The 21386-nt window shown below is 36.4% G+C and overlaps 1 protein-coding gene across 1 annotated transcript in view; it reads right to left on the minus strand.

The window, feature by feature from the left end:
• Nucleotides 1-3018, minus strand: part of LOC122533756 — an 84595-nt gene extending 81577 nt beyond the window's left edge. Inside the window, exons 1-3 of the mRNA XM_043663774.1 lie at nucleotides 2966-3018; nucleotides 2710-2810; nucleotides 2490-2564 (exon numbers count right to left, since the gene is read on the minus strand). Of these exons, the coding sequence (XP_043519709.1) occupies nucleotides 2490-2564; nucleotides 2710-2810; nucleotides 2966-3003 (214 nt within the window). The 5' untranslated portion in view covers nucleotides 3004-3018. The remainder of the gene's footprint in view (nucleotides 1-2489; nucleotides 2565-2709; nucleotides 2811-2965) is intronic.
• Nucleotides 3019-21386: the final 18368 nt, after the last annotated feature.

The following is a 21386-nucleotide window of genomic DNA, read 5'->3' on the forward strand; positions in this document are numbered from 1 at the left end:
TTTGGCAAATCGATGAGGGAAAAAATGGTTCTATAATGCTATGAAATCCCATCTGGAGTCAGTTAACTGCAAAGACTGAGCCACTTGATACTCGATACTGCTTTACCGTACTCGACGACATAATCTCCTTGACGACGTCGAGAACATTTAGTGAAACTGGGGAAAGAATCTTTACGATTCGAGGCTTCTTCAACTCTTGTCATAGAATTTCAAGAGGACTCTGATACGCGTATCGGAGATCTTGCTTCGTCGCAAGAGAATAGAACAAGCGCGAAGCGTATCGTTTCTCGTTTCTTTATCTTCAAAAATCTGCGATTACGTTAATCTACTTGAGAAAGGAACAATTGTTTCAGGAGAGACTATGGTTTTCGAAGAGTTATACAGCTCATAATTTTTGAGCACAGAGAAATATTGACTCTGAAAACTTTAGGATATCATAGTAAATTGTAAATTGGCATACTATTTACAAAAAGGAGAAAAATAGAAGGATAGCTCGTTTTATTTTTTGATTTAGAGAGTCCCAAAATAGTTGCAAATTAAAATATGAGACAAACTTTAACAGAGAAGCAATAAATTTTTATGACACCTGTATATTATAGTAATTATGGATGAAAATCTTCTACCGTGTATTTCCTTTTTATCTCATATTCCTGCTTTATTCTTTAAAATTAGGGTTACTTCCTATATTCAGAAAGCAAAAAGTTTCAAATTCTTTTGGTAAAGTAAAGATTAATTCTTTTAGGAATATTTATTGATAAAAAATGAAAATGAAAATTAAATGGAATGATTTTACACGAGTTACATTTCTTTTATAGAGAAAGTACAAGTTGGAATAGAGAATTGGCGTGTGTTCACATACATAACAGTCATTGCAGTATCGCCTGTCGCAAGTATCGACGCTGTTAGTTAACGACGATATAGTAAAACGACTTTGGAATTCAATTTGCAGACTGAAATCGCACGAGTTTTAAAATGGCACCGTGTACCAAAGTGGACATGTAATTTCCGTTGGATCGATTAATAGTACACAGCATTTAAAGAGTCAATTTAATCTATCGACCCGTCACGTAATACCGGTCGTTTTGTACAAAGTGGATGAAGATTCCCATGTCTAGTATCTTTTGTATCTCACGGTTGTATGTCGAACTTTTTTATTGCTGTCACGTGTACTGTGGTTTTTTTAATCAACAAGATGTTAACGATTCTGAGAGATGAGGAGAAACTAAAATTATGACATGAAACGAATCACGATGCGATACTGCAGGGAAAAAATTAAAATGGTTATGATTTGCTATCTAATTTGAAACTTGGAATGAATAACTTAGAATAAAGAATAAATGAATGAAGATATGAACAGAAAAATGTAAATGCATATATATGTACATCACAATTTATGTCCTTTTTAATTTACATTAGACAAAAGGTGACAGGGAAAAATTATTTTATTCATTCGAGAAATATACAAGTATACAATGTACTTTGATGTACAATGAACTTAATAAAATAAATTAGTTCAAAGATCAAAAATTAAATGAACATTTTTAGTGACTATCTATTTAGTTTGTATTGGCGACATTGTTTGTCTATGTACATGCATTTACAAAATTGACATTGCAAAAATATAATGCCATTAATTATGTGCCTATGTTAAATTACAGACAAAATTAAAAATGAATTATAAGCACAACTTATACCCAATTAACTATGATTGTACATGAAACGAATTATTTAGCACATCATGTTTAACTGTTTGGAAATATTTGGTCAAATTGCAGTAGTTTTTCAAATGCTTTTATGTTGTCTCTTTAATTTAATATTAATTCAATTGAACAGTGAAATATCATATTTGTAAAATGAACAAAATAAAACTACTGAAAAATATACATATGTAATATAGGACTTTATATTATTCAACTTTCATTAAAAGAAAACAATGAATAAGATTATATATAAAACACAGTTTAACCAAATCTTGTATTCTTTTTTATTAACTCATAATTAATAGTTTGAGATTAACATGTAGTTTTTATTTGAAATAATTATGTAGGTACTACTTGTGAATATAAATATTTTAATTTTATGTATACATTTGAAATAAAATCTAGATTACAAAAAACAACAATTAAAATCTAATATTTGAACAATATTTGTCAAAATTTCATATCATAGAACATCTCTTTCACTATAATTATCAGTTATATAATACTAGTACATGGACAAAGTACAGTCATAGGTTATACACACTTATAATTTTATAATTTTTTGTCAAATAAGATAATCAAACAGTAATTTCATTTGTTTCATTACCAAATGTGTGAAATTTATTAATATGGATTATGTACAACATAATGATTTGTAAAATTTATAACCCTACTCAATGATACAAGACAGCCTATGCTATGTAACTACATTACTTCAATCAGTTTTAAAATAACCTCATTCTATCAATTATGAACTAAATAGACAAAATTAATATTGTAATAACTCACCAATCACATGCCGATAATCAGAAAACTGTCTCACCAAAACTGTCTTGAAATCTCGAAGCGTCACACCAAATGAAGCTGAACATAATAATTTGTGAAATTTATAACCTTATTCAATGATACAAGACAACTTATACTACATAACTGCATTAATTAGTTTTAAAATAACATCATCCTATCAATTATGAATTAAATAGACAAAATTAATGTTGTAATAACTCACCGATCACATGCCGATGAGCAGAAATTCTCACCAAAACCGTGTCGAAACCTTGAAGCCTCACACTAGAATGAAGCATAAACATCAACTCCAGCATGGCCAAGCTAAACAAAAAATAACAGATTGTCGAAAACAATTCTTGGAAAACAAACCACGGCCAACTTAAGCAAAAATATTTCTAAGAACAGATTAACTGCTCTTAGAAGACAAATACTTCTCGGAATTATTTCTTAAAAAATAAACACTTCTTACACATTACCAACAAACAACAGTGTGTCGACTTTCATCGATTAACATGATACACGTGTGTTCATTTCGGGTTTAGTTTCCGACGATGAAGGTTGTATCGTTGTGAAACTTGAATTTCTTGCGGAAAATATCTCAATATCGTTCACTAATGCGTTCTGCCGGGTGCGAATATGGCGATTCATTTCATTTAAAGTAGACTGTTACACAAAACGACTATCGAAATTTCTCGTTTATATCGAGAATCGATTCTTAGCCTCCAACCCAGATGTCGCGATTTCCTTTCGCGTTCAAATTCTTTTCCTGTGCTGTGATTGGTTGATTTCGTATTGCTGCAGTTAGTTTCGCAACGGATGGCGGGCACGTACGTCGGAAACTACGTGGAGGAACTATTTAACATATTTCGTAATTTTATTCAACAGACATCGTCAAAAGTTACAAATATTCGCATTCCTTGATTATCGTTTCGCAGTGTTTCAGTATTTTTAGCTCTCGGCATTGAATTAACAAGCAGAATTCTTCTTACGAAAAGTAAGTCGCAGCACCAAGCAAATATTTCGAACAATGCAGTTCAAAATTTATCTTAATTAGAATTATTGATCGAATGGTACGTATTCTTAAAGCTCGTGTCGTTCCGAGTATTTGTTCTATGTAAATTTGATCTTATTTCATATGTTAATGCTTAATTTAAATTTAATTTAAATTATTATTAAATTTAATATTCATAGAAATTTCTTATAAAAATTTCCGAATGTTGTGTATAATGCATACAATGTATACGTATGTAAACATTTTCTGTAGTAAATATTCATATACCTTTGTAAATCAGTACGTAAATTCAGATTTCATGGTGCCCCATATTGCACCCCCGCTTGACCCACACCTGTTTCCAACGTAACGTAGCGCCACCATTTCGCGCGGCGCGTCGCGTTGTAATGTTCGACGTTTCTTTTTCTCCGTTTACGTGTTGAGTGTTCGTGTGAATAAAAGTGTCGCGAGTCGCGAGTGTTACAACAATAACTACGAGAAACAGAAGAAGAATAGGCGAGCAAAGGGAGTCGCAGACCGCCCATTGTCCAGTAAGTTCCCGTTCCATAATATTCGGACTAGGTAAGTGAGCTCAAGGGCGCCTTTTTCCAACCAATTAATTTGAGTCCAATACTGCCTTAGCTTCGTGTATTCACAATCGGACGAAGTATCTTTTCTTTTTGTATCGTCTGACTCGTTTCAGCGTATAAATTTGCTATGAAAATCGTTTTCACGGCTTGGTATATTGTTCATTTTATAAAGGTGTTCCATAACGTATTAATCGTATAAGAAGTTTGAATTGCGATGGTTCCATAGGTGGCGCTTTTCGGATGCCATATTTGTTTCATATTTGAATTCCGCGAATACTTTGGAGTAAAATGATTGATCGATTTATTGCAGAAATTGTTTTAAATTTAGACAAAGGCAGATTATTGGACGTTTTCATATTATTATTCATATTATTTATTCATTTCTGACATGATTTTACAAGCTATATTAAAGCACTTATAATAATCAGATGTAATTATACAATCATATAAATATTGTGTTGATACATAATAATTGTATTATTATTTATAATAATTATATTATTTTACTGAATGATAAAATTGAAATTTAAAAAATAATAAATATGAAATCATATTAAAAAAAATAATTAAAAAGTAAAAGACGAAATATACAGCAAAAAAATTTTTTAAATTTATAAGAAAAGATAAGTTGGGATAAATTCGGATAAAAGTTCTTCTAAACTTATAAAAAATTAGTTTAGTGATATTTGAAAATTGAATATCTGTAAATGTATCGATGAATCGTGTGTTCAGTTTTAATCTATCATCGGTCAACTTTGAAATAAATAACCTGCATTGAAATTGTATTAAAATTTGAATGTATAAGTATTACTTTGTATTACATTGGCATTAGATTGATTTATACATTTTATTGATATTCGCAAAGTATTGCAACAAATTGCCTAAAGCGCCCGCTTATTTACAAGTAAGCTTCTTTATTTCAATATAACAAGTATATATACTTATTTATTTATTAGAATTGAGAAATACGTATGCTGATTTCAATGAATTCTTTCATATATTAAACCATTCAAGTGTTCATTAGCTAGATATTTAGCTAGATATTTGGAAAACATTTATATACGAATATTCGTGGCGTTGTGTTACCGTGCGAAACAAAGCGTATAGAAACACGTACGTTTGAAGAATAGGCACAGAGTATCAGAAGCGCAAGAAATGCTTAAATTATACGAAGGATGTTAGATAGGATGTCTGGCCGCCATTTTGCCATAAGAGCTAAGACAACCGTAGACAGGCTTACGAGGCACATTATGCAGAGATTTGGTGATTTGCATAAAGCTGGTTCATGCTGTTGATTCGCTGGAAAGAGAGATAGAGAGACAGTTGGCTGATTATAGGATGAATGGTGGAAAGAGGAGCCCGGTAGATAGAATAGGGGGTGAGAACAGGGTGGGATAGAGAGACAGGACGTTGAGAGGATAGAAGAGAAAGGGAGACAATCGGGTTCCACAATCGCTGAAATTTCGCGCGATGGATCTTATCGAGGCGAATGCATAATTTCATGGTATAATGCAGTCTTATCGGAACGTTTGCTATACGGTATGACGGAACGTGGAAAGTATTCGTTTGGTCGGGGATGTTTGATTGCTCATCGATTGTCTGCCACGGAATTTAACTCCTCTGAGAATTAATTGATACGTATAGACGTATGTACCTACATTCCTGTCTGCTTTCGAACAACTGCGAGATAATGAATTAAACGGTTCCACGAGATTGGTGAAGACGTTCACTCGCCATGAGATCGAACAAGTTTGAATGAAAATTTGATTAGAAAATATTAAATTTGTAGCGTGTTAGCTCTAGATTGTGTAAAATGTTTTAGTATTTTTGTACAATTTCACTTCTTTTGCTCAATACGTGTAACGTGGTTATTTGTTACTGAATAAATTTGGATAGAAAAACTGTTCACAGAAATAAAATTTCACACGTCATAAGTATTCTTCGTTGATTTCTTTCTTTAAATTTCAACTTCAATTATTACAATAATTCACTTTTGACGAAACCTTTACTGTATATATTATTGTCTGTACAAAAGACCTATCCGTGAAAACATTGAAAGTTTGCCTAGATACTCTGCGTTCAACGATCAGTTAATAACATTTAAATCTATTTTTAGATGCCCCGTATATCTCGGCAAGAAATTAATTCAATTACAGGAAACTGAAACCATTGTCGGTACCTCGATACACCGCAACGCCATTATTAGACGGGGAATGTTCTTCAAATCAAATTTCCTTTCAATGAACGCGCTACAGTGTCTATCGATCTTGTCGAACTATCGCGAGAAGCCCGAGTAGTTGAACAATTGGTTGACGGTTCTATTGTCGCGGGTCCGCTTCCTTAGATCTTCGTTTCAGTGTCCTTAACCTACCAAGTGGAATGGCCACTCGACTCGTCTCTCTTCCTCTCTTCTAGCCTCTCTTCTCGTCCTCTCCTTGTAATTCTGTCTCTGTACTTTTCGAGAATCCTTCTAGCTTCCGTTAAGGGAGCCTCTGCTTTCAAATCGCACGGAAACTCATCGCGTTAAATTATACTTGCAGACTTCTCGTCAGATGTTCGAAAGTAGGATCCGATCTGGACGTTATTGATTGAAAGATTGATGTGAAAACGATTGTCAGTAACGGGAACATACGAATGGGAGAGAAAATATTGTTTGGTTTGAACTTTGAAATCCTATGAATATACTTTTATGCAAATCTATTATTAAATCATCAGAGGATCAAATTAAGCATGTATTTAGTTCAAGGGAAAAAGAGAAAGATTTAGGTTATAAATAATTATTTAAATTCTTTTAAAGTACAATATTGTAGAATATAGTTACTGTGTATCTTTCACAATCTCCAGTTTCAATTCCTAACGATGCATAGAAACGACATTTATCGTCATATAATAAGAGGACGCAAACCAAAATTCGTTTCGTCGTTTGATCCACAGTTGGTATCACGGATCGCTTGGGCGTTTTAATATCTAAGAAGCAAACTTTCGAGTTCTTGCAGTCTATCAGGGGTATCATAATCGAAATCTCTACACAGCGAGTACCCTCCATTATTCCCGAAATCATGAATTCAGCCGAACGGAAAGAGGGCAGGAGGAATATGAAAAGGATTCGAAGCGTTATCCATTATTTCACAGATACGTGGGCAAGCGGTGGTGGCAGCGGTGAAGTAAATCGCGCCAGTTTCATCGATGATGTAGAAACGTGCGAGGGGTGGGGGCGAAAGACTCCTTTCCTAGCTTCGTCGCCCTCACGGTCCCGTCGTCATCCCTTCCTGTCGAGACGGTGGCAATCTTCCTCGTCTTCGACGATCTGAAGATTTCCTCTCGATCTCACGGCAAGATAGAAATGCCGCGTCTCCCTCCTTCTCGGACGGACGGGAAACGTTTCAGGGCACCCGTCGTCGTTTCCACTTTACTTCTTCTATTTTGCCCTCTGCCTTTCGACTCATCCTCGATTTCCTCTGTATGCCAGTACGGCCGATGCTTCGATTCCGAAAGAGGAGAGAGCCCAGAGGCTAGACTTACGGATGAATATTCCCTCTGCCGGTGAATTCATAACGTTCATTTATACACGGGTCAGTGACTCATATCCTTCGACGACGCCGGATAGACAGACCCGGGTTCTCTTTCCAACCCCGTCACAGAAACCCGGCCGCCTGCCGTCCTTTTTCTCAATTCAATCTAGCTGATAATGAAGCATCGCTGCCACGTGCATTCGTGTTCATCGTGACCGGTTCGCGACCTACGACCTCCTTAAACCCGTTCCCTGTTACCTGGCCCACTCGAGGCTCAACCTATTTTCATCTTGGATCCGTTTCGGCGCGAGTGGGTAAGAGGAAGCGAAGAAGCCCGTGGAAAGATGGTGACTGTATGGTGGCGGAGTGTGTTTGGGAAGCCTTTTGCGGCGCACTCCGGAGCCAACCTGAAGACAATGGTGCGAGAAATAGGCGAAGCGAGCCCGGTGGAAACAGAAGACGAGTTAGATGGTATAAAGCAAACCGTGCCAGCCAAGAGGATTCGTTCTCTCGCCCTCGTTCCACTCCTCTTCCTTTTTTCCTTTCTACCTCACTTTCTCTCTTTCTTCTTGCTCCTCTTCCTCTTTCGTCAATTTTCTACCTGCTCTTTTCTCTCCTCGTCGGGTTACCTTTTACGCTACTTCGCGCACCGGTATTGTATTCTCATGGCTACTTATACTCGTGTTTCTCCCGTTTTACTCTCGGCGAAGCTGTGTTCCGTCGGTTCTGCAAAAAGCTCGCGCCGCTTCCACCTTCTCGCCTGTCGCTACTTTTTGCCTGGGCCGGTGGTGTTTTGAGGTTTCTAGCTCGCTGTTAGAAACTCCGGCTTTCGATATTGAACATTCGTCTCGCTCGAGAGAAACTTTCTTTTCACGCATTTTTTGGTACATTGTTGTACGCTTTTGTCATTATCGTTCTCTCTTTGGAATTTTTTCTTTTCTTTTTTTTTTTTTTTACGTAATATGACATTTATTGTAATTGCTACGATAATTTTGTTTCTTTTTTCTGTGAGTTTTCGTTATTTTCGTTATTTGTGAAATATTTTTTATTGATTCAATTCTTTTTATTTACTATTTTTGTCGTTTTCTCTCTCCATTTTCCTTTGGTTTCTTTCGCACATTCGATTCTCAAGATACGTTCTTATTTGTTCGTACTCGGTTTGGTAACTAGTTCCACGGGAAATGTATGTTACCAAGAAATGGCTATTTCGATACTTAGGTAATTTTAAAGAATCTTAACGATAAGAGCTTGGCTCTGTGTCACACGCGAGAGAGGTTCGATTCGTAGTTTTGAAAGTTCCTTGCCATATGTCGCGGAAACTTTGAAGAAACACGGAAATGCACCTCTTCCGTGAAGACGACACGTGTACATGTACGTTCCTTCCGGAAGATGCGCTTTTATCTGAGAATTTTTCTCGTACAGTCTTCTATCCAGACGTAGCTTTATGCAGATTGTAAGAATGAAAGATTAAAGGGAGAAAAGTATTGCAAAGATAGACTTGCATTCTTTGAAAAAATTTATTCCTCGTCGTGTAAAATGAATCGTCCGAAATTATTATTCCATGAGACGTTTTTAGAATATTTCCTATTTCTGATTTTCAAAACGGGATCTTCTTTTACGGTGGCTGCAAATGTAATCATTGTGAATATTAAAAATGTGCTACTTTCTTGTACGTTTTATTTATTCGCTCCAGGAAATCTTCTATTTTTTACTTGCGCTGTAAAAGCCGCTTATTTTTGACTACTTGTGGAACACAAAGACGTTGTTAATCACACTATATTAGATGTACTGATTAATCGTTGTTTGTTTGATCTATTACACACCAATTCTTAATCAAGGTGATTTGTCCTGCTACCCTTAATGACCCTATACTAATAATATTTCTTTTATAATAGTAATTATTTAAATAAATAATAATTATTTACATTCTGTGTTCTAATCTACAAAAGTATCTTTAGTTTACCATCTTCATTACTAAATTCCAGATTCTTAAAATATGTTTCGAGTTGTTAGTATTTATTACTTTGTAGATAAAATGAATTTTTGTCCAGGTCCTACTCTTTCAGTTACTACTCATAAAAGTAAAATATTAAAAATTCCTATTATAATATTTCCCTTAATACGAATCTTCCTAGATTGCTCAAATAAAAGTTCGATCATTGAACGTATCATAATTAAAGTGGAAATAATACCACCGTTCTAATTAATAATATCAACGTAAGTGTCAATTGATCTCCGTCGGAATCGCAAGCCTCGAGAACACGACTTGACTCGAACAAACGACCCGTTGCCAACACATTAGCGGAGTATCTATCATGGAACGTCTGTTGAACGCGGTCCGGAGGCATTTGTTAGAAAACAGGAGATAGGGGAGAAGCACTCGTCCCGATCGCAAAAGGAATTTCCCCAGCGAGTTTTCTCCGGTTAGCGTTGAGTGTTTTTCGTACTTTCTAAACAGAGGTCGGTGTACCTATTCCAACCATAAAAAGGCCTCGTTTTACTCGTTCAGCTAAGAGAACATCCACTACTTTTCCACTCACTACGGTATGGTAAGCTTCATTCAGCCAGCCACTCTCTTCTCTCTCTCTCTCTCTCTCTCTCTCTCTCTCTCTCTCTTTCCTACCCCTTTTGCCGCGTGTTTCGCCAAGTTCGCCGAAGAAGCGAAACTGCAAGTGAACAGCGCGACGCCAGCGTGTACGACGCCATTGCTGCCCCCGCAGCCGGAAACTTTCAATTACGCTCACGTAGCGTGTCGGTATATCCCGATACCTTTCTGCCTAGAATTGAACCTTCTAAGCTTCTATTCCCAGGGGATCAAGTCCATCTGATTACTGGTAATAGGGTTGTGTTTCAAGGCTATTCCCTTTCTGGTTAAATCTCTCGAAATATTTCCAGAATACAGTGTGTTTGAATTACGAGCAGTCTGTATATTCGAACGTCTAGGCCTCCGATTTTCTAACTCATCTATATCTGATCTATATCTATCAAATATCTCCACGATGAACATAAAATAATCGATGTAGAATTCAAAAGTGCAAATATGACACGAACGTTATATTGTCGAAATATAACGTGAATATATTTCAATTATATTTCGTTACTGATTATAATACGATTTTGAGAGTTCCGGCAAGTAGGATCGAAAGATTTGAGAAAACGACATGAGAAATTTACAGCATTTTTTGATCGATTCCTCTTGGCAAACACTCTATTACGGAAATAAATATGATATGCAGTTTTATACGAGTTTCTCCTAGTCGGCGAATAGTTTAGACGCATCTGCTATCAATATTTCATTATTTTTCTCAAGCACTTTGACGTCCAATGGGAAAGAAAATTCAATTTTCTGGTTATACAGTAGAAATTCGAAAACGATTTATTTGAATTTAATTCGAAGCATGGCTCGATTTCGTTGGAAAAGTTTGATTCTCTCTTCGATTGCTCCGGTTATTTGCATTGCAATGATAAATCGTTGGCTAGGACGCGAGGAAATTTTTTTGTCGAGGCATGACCCACATTTCGATTTTATATTTCTCGTTCTATCGTTCCCTACGTATATTTTATTCTTCAAATTCATTCTCTGTTCTATGTGTTTCTCCTGTTGTGCAGTCGTTAGCTTTGAAGCAGTTGTTACATTCAAATAACAAATAACGAAATCAGTAAAAGAAATTGGTACGATCGATTTGACCCTTTCACGCGAGGAAATAACACAAACAATTCTATGTACAATATCAAATACAATAGTATTTAATAACAATTGAATGTCACAATTACGATTGTGAATTTTAATGCGTTAGCAGAAAACTTTAAAGTGCAAAATTGCACGTCATACGAAAAATGAGAATTTTAAAGAATAAGAATTTGTACGCTGGTTACATGACAATCAGAATTTTATAATTATAATTTCATTTCGATTATATTTTCAAAAATATGGATTCACACAAAAGTTTTCTAGTCTGCTTACAAATTCGCATAAAAATTCACATAAATATTCATAATAAATATTTATCTCCTATGAAAAGTTCAATATACGCATTATTCACGCGAAACAGCAGACACCTTAGCCGTAAAGGAACAATTGCTCACGTCGAATTCTCTTCTTCGTTTTATCGCCAAAGAGATCTAATCATTTTACCCGAAACGAAGCGAATCGATTTCGCCGATTATCCAATCTACCATTTTAATTAACTTAATCAATTTCACCGTGCCCCTCCGTCTATCAAGATTTCAACACCAAGGAAATTACCACGAATTTTCGCGCCGCGCTCGCACTTCTAATTGATGAATAATTACGTTCGTTGGCCCCTGTTTGACAACCGCGAAATTGGGCTGCATTTGATAGAAGAAAGAAAGAAAGAGAGAAAGAAAAAGGACGGACGCGACTGGTGCAAAGGAGAGGACGAACCTGACAACCTGACTCGCGATTCGTTGGCGCGAGAGGGACGAACGGATAAGTGATCGCATTAATTTATACGAGGGAAACTTTGACGTGAACGAATGGTGCCCGCGATCGTGTAACCGTACGAACCGCGCTCCGGTGTCGATGAAATTAATTGAAAACTTGTTTATTTATTGGTGACTCGCCTGGCTCGGATCGGCTCGGCCGACCTGGAAGTTTTTAGCGAACGTCGGCGAATCGCCCGATATGAGATTCCGCGCCGGCCGGAGGTAATTGGGAATAGGATTTGGAGCACGAAAATAATTGGTTTCCGGATTCTGCCAGGTGCCTGGTATATGCAGTTATACCGTTTAACCTAGACCTATCGCTTATTCCAGTCGTTTACACGTCGTACTTTCTTCTCGAGTTCTCTTTGGTTCCCACGAGCGATATGTATGTCTTTGGAAAATACAAATTTTCGGCTGGCTCTCCTGATCTTCTTCTGTAAGTTAATTGATCTGCAAATTAATTGCTCGAAGTAATTGGAAGATTATTTTCTTTGTCACCTTTATTTTATATATCCATTATTTGTATCTTTGTCTATGATTACGACATCATATAAATAACACGTCGGTCTAAAGACTTCACTTCTGTTTACTTGGTTGGTAAAATCGTTCACAGTGGAGTTAGTTATTTAGAGTTTCTGTAAATTTTGCTCTTTCGAGACGATTTCAATATAGAGTAAGATAAATGAAACGATATTTTTTCTGTTGGAAATACAGGAGTTGTAATAAAAATACAAGGATTTAATTCATTGTTGAACTTGGATAAATTACATAACAGTGATAATCTACGTGAATTAAATAAGACAGAAGCGATATTTTTAATTGAATATTTTTAATTAAATATTTCACTTTTTAAAGCAAGGAGAAGTGTAAATATTCAGTATTAAGGCATTGGTCTAAATGTTCGATGTAATTAATCTTGATATATTGTTCATACAGATTCTTATATATATATAATTGCGTATATCACAATTAATAAATTGATGAATTTATCAGTCAAAAGTATTAAAAAGAAAACACAATGTACTGTATTTTAAAAATACATTAATTAAATCAATCTTCTTCTCGGTCAAGTATTTGTTTAAATGGTTGGGAATATTACAATTTCGATCTTTCAGATTACTTACATTTCAGTATTAATGAGATTTTGTATTTTAGTAATATCGTTGAATATTTCATTTGCCCACATATAATAATTTTTAAAATCCGGAAATTTATGAAATGAAATTTCTTTGGTACTGTAATATTCATGTAAATGTGCCATTGAAAACTTGCAATTTTTAGCCTACGGTGTGATATTCAGGGAATTCATTCGAGTCACCATTCGAGCATTTCAGACGTTAAAGACGATAAATGTTAGAGACTATGAAAGAGATAAATGAAATACTTTAAAATTATTTTCAAGATCACGAATGTTAGCTGTAATAATTCGAGATGTACTGAAATTATAAAAGACATTATGTAATACTCGTATACATCTTTCTCTTGCTTAATTACGAAATTCGCTTCCACTCTACCTCCTTCCATAACTTTCAATTCTATTAAAAAGTTGAAGCCAAATGTTTGTTCTCGGAATTCAGAAATAATTTACACGACGCGACACAGTATAATTTGTTACAAGTTATTGGCAGTTAAAAATTTTTTTCTAAACGTCTGCCTCGTATATTTCAGAGTAAAAATATTTGTCAGTTTCGTGTTCCCACCCAGTTGAATGATAGAAGTAAAAATTTTCCACGGGTGTAGGTTAATGTGTTTCCAAAAAAATGAAAGGAAGAAGAAAAATTAATTGTATCAAAAGACTTCTTGACATTTCCATCTTTGCAATGTAAAGTAAATAAAATAATAGTTGTCACATAAAGCAATGAAATTACTGTCTTTCTCAGATATGGAGTAAGAAAGGGACAAATTCTTTGCTCCTTGAATAAATTATCTCGTACAATACCAGAAAACTCAATTAACTTGGACGCTTTCTCCTTTTTCTAATCAAGTAAATAACAAATACTACGAACATCTCTGTCTTTCTATAACAATTCCCCACAAATAAAAGAGAGAACGAATTTATTTTACCAAAGGGCTACTTTACTTTTGTTAAACAGTAAAATAAGAAGTCAAAGTTAATTTGCCACGTAGTACGTATCGTACGTCGTCCTAGGTAAAAGCAAACACGCAAAGCGAGGGAAATCCCTCGTTTGTTTGCCGGCAATGTCAGGAAACGAGAAATTGCAATTGCTCGAACGTACAAGCAATCGGGATTGCGCTCGGCCATCGGACCCGCCACTTTAAAGTTGCAAATCCTTTGCGGACTTCCGCGGTCAAAGTCTCGAGGAAACGACCAGCCAGATCGCAGTTCGACTTTCGTACAAGTCGGACGTCGGTTGGTCGCGATAGAAAAAAAAAAAAAAAAAAAAAAAGGAAGGAAAAAGAAGGAGAGAACGCCGCTCGGTTAGCGGTCTCGTTGGCGAATTGTCCGACAGGATATTGGAAATTGAAATTGTCGCTCAGGATCACCGGAATTCTCCGAGTAATTCCCGAGGCTAAAGGGAAACCGGTGAATTGGAAATTAGCGTAAAACAAATAATTGAGATTTAATAGGATCGCGATCGAGCTGCGAGCGCGAGTATCTTTTTTCTCTCATTCTTTTTTTTCATCGCGCGAATCGCATTTCCCGCGCGCGACGATTCGCGGGACAGACAAAAGCGCCTTTAATACTCGATGCAAATTAACGAAGGGGGGAAATATCGACTATTCGAAACAAATAACCGCCGTGTTCCGCCGGGGAATTATTCATTGCGGGGTGAAGATGAAATTTTCAAAATGCATGCACCTCGGCTTCAGCGAAGGTTCTGCGAAACAGTGACTCGTTGACCTAGGAGTTTCGTTTCACGGATCATCCGTAATCGGAGAAGGGAAATTGAAATTGAAGATAGGAATACGGTGCGCGTACTGTAAATTGGAAACGCGTTGTTGAACCGAAAGTGAATGCACAAAGAGATCGCGATGCTGTTACACTTGCAAAGTATCCGATGCTATGTGGGATACTGCAACTGGAAATGAAGTTCTGGAACAAGGGTAGAAAAATTTGAAGTAAAACTATCGTCAAGCGTAGACTCTGAGCAAATTAATCAGTTTGATCGAGCTTGTTATCATAAAACTTTCGTTCTATTTTCTGAAGTGATAAAAGCAGGAAACGGAAATATAATTTTACTTATAAAACGGAAAGGACGAAAATTTGAAGTTAATCTGAATATGTACATGAAAATTAAAAACGCAAACGCACGAGTATCTTGTGAAATGCTAGTAGGTAGAGATATTCACCCTCAGATGTATCATTATTTATTTAAAATTTATTTAAAAGACAGGTAATGAAATTCTCTGGGAGCTCGTAAAAATTATTTGATTGTGTCGATATGAATGGTGAATGATCTTTCTAAATTTTAATTACGAATTTTCGAAGCGTCCTCTACTCTATTAATCGCACGATATATTCATAAGAAGTTTCTGTAAGTAAATTAAGAGTTACATCCTCTTCGATAAAAAGACAAAATGAATTTATTTTCAGTCGTTCCAACGGGGAAATATCGGTATCTTCGAGTCGGTATTACAAACTGTTCATGACAGATGAAGCGAATGCAAATTTCTAGCTATAATGTAAGGATGGCAGTGGAAGATTTGAACGGCGATGCTCGAATAATAGGATGATTTAATCCGGAGGTGGTGGTGCGAGTTGCGGAACTGGTGTGACCAATGGCGTTATTCAGCCAGGGAGTTTAATTCAACTACCTATATTCAGGGCTTATGTTGATAATGATCGACTTATAGGCGATAAAGATAGAAGTGGATTTTCTTGGACAATAGACTAGTGAACTCGAAAATATCGCAGTATTCACGTACTGTGTAGTATTTCATCAGGGGTGAATGTGTTTCTCCAGTTCGTTTCGCGTATGGATTTCTTGCTTAATATACATTTATTGAAATACATTAGACTGAAAGTTAAATTAGTTGGCTTAAGATCTTCTAGAATCTCTAAGAATTAAATTTGATTTATATGTCGGATCGTTCGATGAAATTTTTTAAAATTCTGAGCGAAAGAAAGTTTGAATTTTCAAACAAATTGAATTGTCGACAAGTTTCATATTTAAACATTTGATTAACTTCGTTAAAGCCTCGATCATTAAGGAAATTTGAAATTCGAATGTCTAACAATTGAAGCTCAGTTTATCCTCAATTCTCAAGTATAAAAATAGGTAAATCATCGACGATCAAGTTCTCAATAATTCACAGTAATTGTCGAGATATTCTTGGTGCATTTCTATTGTTGAACTTACGATCGCGGCGGAAGCTGACGTAATTTAATAACGTTAATACATTCTCGACTATATAGTTAGGGAATTATTCGGCCGAAATATATCGCCGGCAGAATGCAATATCGATACTATTGGACAGGCTATGGACCGGCAAGGATATTGGTATCTGTCGAATCAAACCTGTTCCGCCTATATTAGCCATCGCGCTCGAGATTCTTCTCTCTCTCTCTCTCTCTCTCTCTCTCTCTCTCTCTCGCTGTGCAGTTTTGACTTTTTATTCGGCAATAAGAAAGTTTTGACAAGAATCTTTATGGAATAAGTTTCGCGGAGAAATCATGAAAAGTTGGTTGGTACCGGCGCCCAGCCTTTTCCGTGTCCTTTTGTGCTTGCCCCTAACTCGCGCGCGGCGCTCTATTCCTCACTGTCCCACCTCTCGATCCTCGGGCTCCTTCTTTATGAATACTCGCTCATTCTCAATACTAATCCCGGAGACTAAATTTGAAAGCCGGCAAACTTAGATTGCTCTCGTAATCTTTTTTCTATAAAGAAAAGAGGAGTCGGCGAGCGGGGCGGGGAACGGGAGGGGGAGGGGTTGGGAGGCGAAGGAAAGAAGAATCGAAAGTTTCGCGGACGTGGAAAGGATTCCGCTGTCTGGTGACTTTGAGAATTTTGTATAACGTTGATTTATTGAAGTTGAGACGTTTTCTCTATCTCTCTCTCTCTCTCTCTCTCTCTCTCTCTCTCTCTCTCTCTCTCTCTCGTAAATTTCTTTGTCCACGAGAGCCCCTTATAAATTTTAATTCCTTAGGAGAGCAGTTTTCTTTGCTCTTACCGATGCTCCGAGAATCTTCCCTCAGTCTCGATGTTCGCTAAGAATACTCGAAGTTTCATGATGTTCCGTACTACGTTCCTGCAGGATCAAACCCGTTCCCTTTCGAATTTCGTTTCAACGATAATTAATTTCGCTCGTTTCTATTGACGGGAATTTTCAACTCGAACGAGATTTTCTTCTATTGGAATTAATTTCTGTATCCGAATTTGTAAGGGAACGTTTCAACTCTCTTTTAATTAATATCAATTTAATTCCAACTTGACGTTGTCTTAATCTGCTCTATCTCATTCCGTTGACAAATATTATCATTAACATGTTTTCTGTTTTCAAGTTAGGCGTAATTCGTTCTAATTAAAAAATTTCCTCGATTAATCATCGTTGCTATACAAAGCATTGTTGATTTCTCCGTTTGCTGAGAATGTTCAAACTGTCATGAAGAATTTGAACGATACCAATATAATATTTGCCAACATATTTTCTCTTCGTCTCCACCTTACTGCTTGTACAATGTCAGCTGGAACATGACACTTGAAATTTCGTGACGTTCTTCTTTCTGCTCTTTCTGCCCTGTGGGACGATGAATTTTTCTCTGTATCTCGACGTTGTCTTCCCTTGGTCTTTTATTGGACAGCCATGAAAATCGTCGGACAGCTACACGACACGCGCCCCTGTGTAACATCGGTTTGGCAGACGTAATTGTGTGTCACCGCGTTGGTGTTGCTGGATTTCGGACTGTGGCAATGCACGCAATCACCTATGAACTGCAGACAGATGGGACAACTTTCTGTCCTTCTCTCATCCATATTTATAAAATTCCCACGCGAGTTTTCCAGTCGTCACCTTTCGGTGATTAAATGTTTCGCTGCTCTTATACGAAGTGATTCAATTTGGAGATGGTCAAACAAATAGCAATTCTAACGATTTCGCGTGCCAAAAAACAGATAACAACAATTGGTTGATTAAATTTATCAAACAGGGAATTCAGATAATCAGATTAAAAATGTTTTTGCCAGAAAAATTCGTATTCAGTTGCAACAAGGAATTTTTGAAATTGAGATACACAAATTCTAGAGAAATGAATTGTATTTCAACAGAATTGCAATTTGCAGTTTGTTTGAATCCAAGTTTTTAAAGTCAACTTTAGTAGGAAACGTGTCATTGTAACGATCGTAGACACTAGAATTACCAATGATTGGAGTAGATGCAACAGAAATGAAACTCGTATTCGTAAATTCGATCGTATTAAAGGAATGCAAAGCGCAAACTTTTATGAAAAATTTTCATCTACTGAATCTTACAATAATACTTTATTTTTCCCATTATATATAGTACACGCTACGAATTTTTGGAACCTTGAATTCCCTTTTGGACAGTGCATAAACATCCGTTTGTCGATCGTTCTGGCAATGTTAAAAACGTTGGACCACTGAAATCTCGCGATATCGAGTAAATCGAATTTATTTCGGTAGATCTTTGACCGGCTGTAATCGATGTAAATGTATCGTACCCTCTAACTGGCTGTTTATACGCCGTTTTGCGGTTGTGTACAGGCGTCTGCCGCAACAAGGAAGGGGAACAGATGCAGACACGAAGGAAACTGGGCGTGAAACAGACTTTGATGTAGAAAGGAAGGATTTTGTGGTCGAGGTTGATGGAGCGTGAATAATCGCTATCCCTTCTCTGTGGCTACACGATAGGAAGAAAAGTCTGAAAGAGGCGGAGAAAGCGATACAACATTGTAGATCGTATAGGTGTGCGCCGACACTTCTGTGATAGTGCACGATTGTTTACCAGTTTACCATTACGAGAGCAATGACTCCGACGATACGAACCTTCAACTTGAATCTCTCGAATATTTTTTAATTTTTCTTTCGATTCTCTCCTGTTGCGCAATGCATTTGTTTACACGATGTTTAGAAATGTATTCTATTTAGTTATATGCAAAGTATTTTATTTAGTTATATGCAAAAATACGAGTGGATTGTGGATGTTTATATTTCTCGAATAATACTCTCCAGGTGGGTTATAGATGATTGTAGTAATTCATCATCATTCATGATTGTACATTCTCCGATCGATAAAAAGTAGAGTAAAATAAACATTCCAGGGTCGAGTAACATAAAAGGCTAAGAATCATGCGATTTGAGAATTTCATGGATCAATAATTAAAAGATGGAAAGTTTTTTCAAGCATGTTATCACGGAATCTAATGACAGATCGTATTTTTGTGAAACATCACGGACACGTTTGAATTGCGAAAAAATTCGTGGATAATTTGCGTTTCTTTGAAAAAAAGAAGTTTCCTTGTTATTTCACCACCGGTGTAGCGAACTTCGTCAAAAGTCTGAAGGTACGCAAATAGCGAAGTAGCTTTTCAGATTTCGTCTGTTTAACTTACGGAAAACTGCCTTCAACCGTATCGCGTTCTCGCGGTGTACGCTGCTTTTGCAGCGTACGATCTCTTTTAAACAACCAGAACGAGAAGAAAAAAAAAAAAAAAAAGAAAGGGCAGGGAACATTTCTGCAAATATGCGTAGGGACTTTAATTAAACATACTATATTAAAAAAAGGAGAAGAAAAACGAGAAAAGAAAAAAAAAAAAAACAGGAAAGAACTTCATTCTTCCGTGTTATGTAGAGCAGAATGAAAGAATGAAAAGCAAGCGTGGCTGAAGTCTAAACGAAGAAATACGGGCGCGGTGTTGCAGGAGGGAGCGAGAGAGCTCGATTCACGATCAAATTGTCCTGTAGGTGAAGAGCGGCTGTCCTCTTTAGGGTACTTTTCAACGCGTATTTGCCCGGTGGCGTACGCTATATAAGTGAAAGAAACGCCGGCGAAGAGAAAAAGAAAACGAGGGGCGGGAGAGGCGAACAGGAAGAACAAAACACGCAAAGCAAACGAGAGGGAAGTTCCGTGATACCGTTAAACGTCGCGCCGCGGCCCATAAATTCCTTTAATTAAAACTTCATACCGTGCATCTGCATAAAGAGTGAAGAACCTTCTACAACGTTGGCTCTCGTGCTCGTTCATATTTACATTCTGTAGTGCGGAACGCAAAAGCAGTGCGTAATATAGCTACGTGTCAGAATGGAATATTCGCGGTTAATGCCGCCCGAGTGGCCATTATTTTTCCTGCGAGACCGTATAATTGATTATGCCGCTCAAGTGAATAATTTAGTTCGTCTCTCGGCGACTCCGGCATTCTTCGCGACGTTCGTGGAATTGCTCGAGATCTTTTTCTTTTCTCTCTTTTTTTTGGGGGGGTAACTGTCATCATTGATCGTCTCGTAATTACTTTTTTCTATATTTAATTTTCGGATTTGGACCGCTCAAAATTTTCGATACCTTCCAATTCGACTCTCGCAGGAAAATTCCCGCGAGGCACCGGAAAATTTTAATGACAAAATTCATTAATCCTTGCATATCACATACACTTCACGCTCATAAGTTTTAGGCACATTTTTTTATTTTTATTGCTCAGTATCTATTTTACAATGCGTGTATAACGTCGTTGATTCTTTATTGCACAAACTATTATTTAACTGCAATAATTTTTAAATTTTCTATTGTAGAGAGTATAAGTTTGTCGGTTTTGTAGCAAATTTATCCTAAGGCTTCTGACAATGAGTGAAAGTGCAAACATATTATTAATATAATTTGTATTTGCCCTCTTTGCTTCCTATCACAGCTCGTTCGTTGTGATCCCATTTTCATACTTATCGAGATAGATGCATACATTTCCAGAATGGAATGGTTTCACTGTTGTGTTGGTTATTAAAATTGAACGCACTTGTTGAACTACATGCATTTCTACTTCCCGTGAGCGCTTGTTTCACAGCTACGTTGTTGATTGTATCGTTACGAATACAAACAACGTCTAACACTTTTCATTGTTACGACTCGATATTATTGGAACTCTACAAATTTTATTGGATTTGTCACACCGTGCATTACTATTGCGTAAGAAAATTTGTTTTAAATAAACACGTTTCGTTTCAAGCTGATTCGTAGAATTTCCTCTTAATCTCAAGTGATTTGTTAAACGTTATAGGATTGCAAAATTCAGTAGAATGATGAAGTAGTTTCTTGGAAACTATTGAAAATTAGTATAAGAAATGTTTTGATTTTTATTTCTAACAAGTAGATGTGTAGAAATTTCCAAAATAAATAACAAACAGATTTTAACAATTCTAAAGAAATTTATTCTTCTATTTTTTTTTTTTTA

The sequence above is a fragment of the Frieseomelitta varia genome, unplaced genomic scaffold, assembly GCF_011392965.1.
Source record: "Frieseomelitta varia isolate USP_RPSP 00005682 unplaced genomic scaffold, Fvar_1.2 scaffold_551, whole genome shotgun sequence".
Lineage (NCBI taxonomy): Eukaryota > Metazoa > Arthropoda > Insecta > Hymenoptera > Apidae > Frieseomelitta > Frieseomelitta varia.